The sequence below is a fragment of the Zingiber officinale genome, chromosome 5B, assembly GCF_018446385.1.
Source record: "Zingiber officinale cultivar Zhangliang chromosome 5B, Zo_v1.1, whole genome shotgun sequence".
NCBI lineage: Eukaryota > Viridiplantae > Streptophyta > Magnoliopsida > Zingiberales > Zingiberaceae > Zingiber > Zingiber officinale.
This window is the reverse complement of record NC_055995.1, coordinates 90,585,642-90,589,459: the sequence shown is the minus strand read 5'-3', so window position 1 is coordinate 90,589,459 and position 3,818 is coordinate 90,585,642. Positions and strand designations below refer to the sequence as shown.

Sequence of the window (3,818 nt, the reverse complement as noted above, 5' to 3'; positions counted from 1 at the left end):
GTTCTACTCTTCTTACCTTCATTCCTCGCAACAAAATGCCATTTACACCATCACTACGCATAGAAATATAGTAAAATATATAATAAGTTAAGAGAGGCTACAAGTTCTTAGCTTGTTGTTAGTTGTTACAATTCAAGCAAAAGTCTTTGTAAACAACTTTGACATCCTCTTCGCTCGTTCTCCGTTTTGCTCGACTCTTTATCCTCCATAGTTAGACATACGAATCTTAGTGCTCAAATAATACATTATACCACTTTGAAGTGCAAGGGAAACTTAGAAAAAGTCCAAGATTCTCATCGTCGATTCTTCAAGAAGACAAACCTTCACTCAATTATTTTTTTTTTTTAATTTTGAAATTGTCTCATTTATTTATTGCTTTCTTTTACCAAACGAAGAAAGTGTTGGTGGGCCCCTTCCCCGCACTGTCCAGTCAACTCCTCTTTGACCCCAGTGCAGCTATCGGACCCACCACCAGCCCCCCTCTCCTCCCTTCTTTCGAACGCTTGTCGCTGAGTCGCTGACTATTCCCAATTGGCGGGCCCCATCTTCTTCCTGCCATCAAAGTCGGGGTGGGTAGGCGACTGGGTGGACTCCGAATCGCTATCCCTCCTACTCCACGTGAATCGCACGTGCCCCACTGGACTTGACTTGCAGGGGGCGCACCAAAATCTTTGATTGGGATCCGATTCGCGAATGCTCTGCGGCGCATGGGCTTCAAATCGGAATCAACGGTTCGGATTCGCAGTCGGCGTCAATCCATAGGGCGAGCGCTGGAGGGGATCTCGGATCTCGACGCGAGAAGCGGGCTCGTGCCGCCCTTTGACTCCGTGACGACGACGTTACCGAGCTCGATCCCCGCCCTCCGATGCGAAACGTGGCGCCCCCACGGGGGCCCTCCACCCAACAATGCGTTTAATTCGCATTAAAGCGGAGGAGCCGCGCAGTTGACTTGCGTTGTGAGAATGCCACGTCGTCGAGCGTCGCGCCACGTCAGCGCTGTCACCGAGGCGAACGGCGTGAAGAGAGAGAGAGAGCGAGGTAGTCAAGCAGCAGGGCAGGGAACCCGCAGCAGGGAGGGGGACCACCACTCATTAGAAGTGGCTGACGAGCAGTCAGTCGAGGTGAGAAAGTGAGTAGAGAAATTGATTTTTTGTTTTGTTATTTAGTGCGGAAATCTTTATTTAGTTAAATTAATTAAAATAAATCGGGAAATGGACTCCGAGTTCGAGTAAGTTTTGGAGTAGTTGCGTTTCCTTTGCTTCCTTCCACTGACTCGAAGGAGAGGGAGGGATTTGGTGGCGATGGGGAGCGGCGCCTCCCGTCACCGTCTTCTTCACTGCCTCCGCCCCGCCGGCGACGGAGTTGAATCCGGTGAGGTCGACGGAGGCCATCCGATCTATGATCTGGGCCCGCTGGACGAGGCCTTGGGCCACTCCTTCTGCTATGTCCGGTCTTCCTCCCCTGTCCACTCCCGATCCTCCTCGCTTCTGTCTGCCGGAGACGAAGATAGAGGTGGAGGTGCAGCGGGAGGCGGGGAGATCGCTTTCAAGACCATCTCCGGTGCGTCCGTCTCCGCCAACTCTTCCGCCCCTCTTCCCCTGTACGATCTCGCTGGCCGCCCTAACTTGGCTGGCTTTCGGAGCTCCTCTTCTTTCTCGGCCATTCCGCTCCAGCTCTGCGCAGCTGCGGTGGCCTCGGGGCCGCTCGATCGCGGGTTTTTCCTCTCCGGCCCGATCGAGCGAGGGGCGCTCTCCGGACCCCTTGAGCCTGTCCCCTTCTCTGGTCCTCTCGTGAAGAAGAAGAAGCGTCGTGGTATCTCCAGTAGGTTTCGGAAGCCGATGCTTCTCCGGAGAAGCATCTCCGAGAAGAATCGTCCATGGGTATTTCCTCTCCGGAGCTTCCTCGCTCGGCAAGGCGACCAGGAAGTCGATCCCTCTGTGTCCGTTGCCGAGGAGAACGTGCAGTGGGCTCACGGAAAAGCTGGAGAGGACCGGGTCCACGTGGTAGTCTCCGAGGAGCAGCGGTGGCTCTTCGTTGGGATCTATGATGGGTTCAATGGGCCAGAAGCCCCAGAATTCCTCGTCGGAAATCTTTACCCTGCGGTGTTGAGCGAGCTCCGTGACCTTTTTTGGGAGGAAGTTGAAGAAGACGCGCCCGGGGAAGCAGATTTAGATGAAGGGAGCGAGAAAAGAGTCGCCTTTCAAGAGGATTCCAAGGTTGGAAAGCGGCTCTGGGAGTTGCTCGCCGAGGGAGACGGAGACGGTGAACTTGACATCTCCGCGGGGTCTGGCGGGTTTGCCTTCACATTATCGAAGATGAGGTATGGGATTGGGAGCTGGCGGAAGGATGGCCGGAAAATGTGGCTTCCCAAGTGGATATACGATTCCGATGAAAAGGTCAAAGAGATCAAGCAAGTCGCCGTGAACAGTAGACACAGGAAGAGGAAGAATGGTCCTGTGCCTGATCATGGATTGGTTTTGGCAGCGCTTGCACGGGCGTTGGAGACTACGGAGCATGAATACTTGGAGATGGCGGATAAGGTGATGGATTGCAACCCTGAGCTAGCCCTGATGGGATCCTGCCTGCTGGTTGTGTTGATGAGGGATGAAGATGTTTATGTGATGAATGTAGGAGACAGCCGAGCAATTGTGGCACAGAATAGAACAAAAAGAAACCCCGATGACAGGCTCGGGGGACGCGTAGAGACTCTGGAAATCGAGAGATCCAATCAAGAATTGGAACTTGGAGCATTGCAGCTATCAACTGATCACAGCACGAGCATCGAAGAAGTAAGTGCGCATTGAAGAATTCGATGCATTTAATTTTAGAATTTGCTCAATCGGTTGCCTCAAAGCTTTTCATTATAATCTGGTGACTGAGGTGTCTTAAATGTAATGTTCATATAATTCTGGTACTGATTAACCAAAATCAATGAACAAGTATCTTCTGGTTTTATCTCTTTCATCGTAAGTTTTTTAGAGAAATTCATTATTGAATATCTATGTAGAGGGTTTCCGCTGCAACTAATCTTAGGGAATACTTTTGCCAGCTCTTCTTCGCTTATTGTTAGTTTTACTGATAGAAGTTTTTTACTGGATCTATCTTTGCTCATGACATGCTCTAGAGTCGTTGTCTCTTTTCTCCTAAATGTGTATTTGTTTCTACAGGAAGTACTTAGAATAAGACAAGAACACCCAGATGACAATAAATGCATAGTAAATGACAGAGTAAAGGGTAAACTGAAAGTCACAAGAGCTTTTGGGGCTGGTTATCTCAAGCAGGTACTGTTCTTTCCATTAAGTTGTATCCGTTATGCATGCCAAGTTGCTCTATAGGACTTTTTAGATGTTCCCAGGCAATTATAGTAATAATAATAAACATGCGTAAGTTTCTTCATTCAAAATGAAAGCCCTTATTGCAATTGACTAGCAATTTCTTACATTTTCACAGCCCAAGTGGAATGATGCATTGTTGGAAATGTTCCGGAATGACTATGTAGGAACTGTTGGAGTGTATACTGAGAGCCTAAGCTTTGTGAACATTCATTATGAATAAAGAATCACATTTGGTCTAATTATATACATTTGTTTGTAGTTGTTCATTTAATTTATATTGTAGATAACATAGTATGTGGTGTCACATACAGAAGATGATGTTATCGGTACCTTATAAATTATAAACAGTAGCTCACGACCAGAATGGAAAGGAACAAACCATTAGAAAATCGTAGTGTAATTAGGTATTAGTTTATCTTGACTATATAATTACACTAGTACACTCAGAGTGTATTGAGTAGGACCATTTGAGGTCGTTCCTTT

The 3,818-nt window shown here is 48.2% G+C and overlaps 1 protein-coding gene across 1 annotated transcript; it reads left to right on the top strand.

Moving 5' to 3' along the window:
• Positions 1-1,216: 1,216 nt before the first annotated feature.
• LOC121984955 (probable protein phosphatase 2C 26) lies at positions 1,217-3,577 on the top strand. The gene is made up of 3 exons (XM_042538146.1): positions 1,217-2,789; positions 3,168-3,281; positions 3,451-3,577. The coding sequence occupies exons 1-3, from the start codon at positions 1,302-1,304 to the stop codon at positions 3,553-3,555; spliced, it is 1,707 nt and encodes a 568-aa protein (XP_042394080.1). The 5' UTR covers positions 1,217-1,301; the 3' UTR covers positions 3,556-3,577.
• Positions 3,578-3,818: the final 241 nt, after the last annotated feature.

Coding starts and splice junctions, on each gene's coding strand:
- LOC121984955 (XM_042538146.1), top strand. CDS start 1,302: ATGGGGAGCGGCGCCTCCCGTCACCGTCTTCTTCACTGCCTCCGCCCC. Junction 2,790..3,167: donor ACAGCACGAGCATCGAAGAA/GTAAGTGCGCAT, acceptor TTGTTTCTACAG/GAAGTACTTAGAATAAGACA. Junction 3,282..3,450: donor GGGCTGGTTATCTCAAGCAG/GTACTGTTCTTT, acceptor ACATTTTCACAG/CCCAAGTGGAATGATGCATT.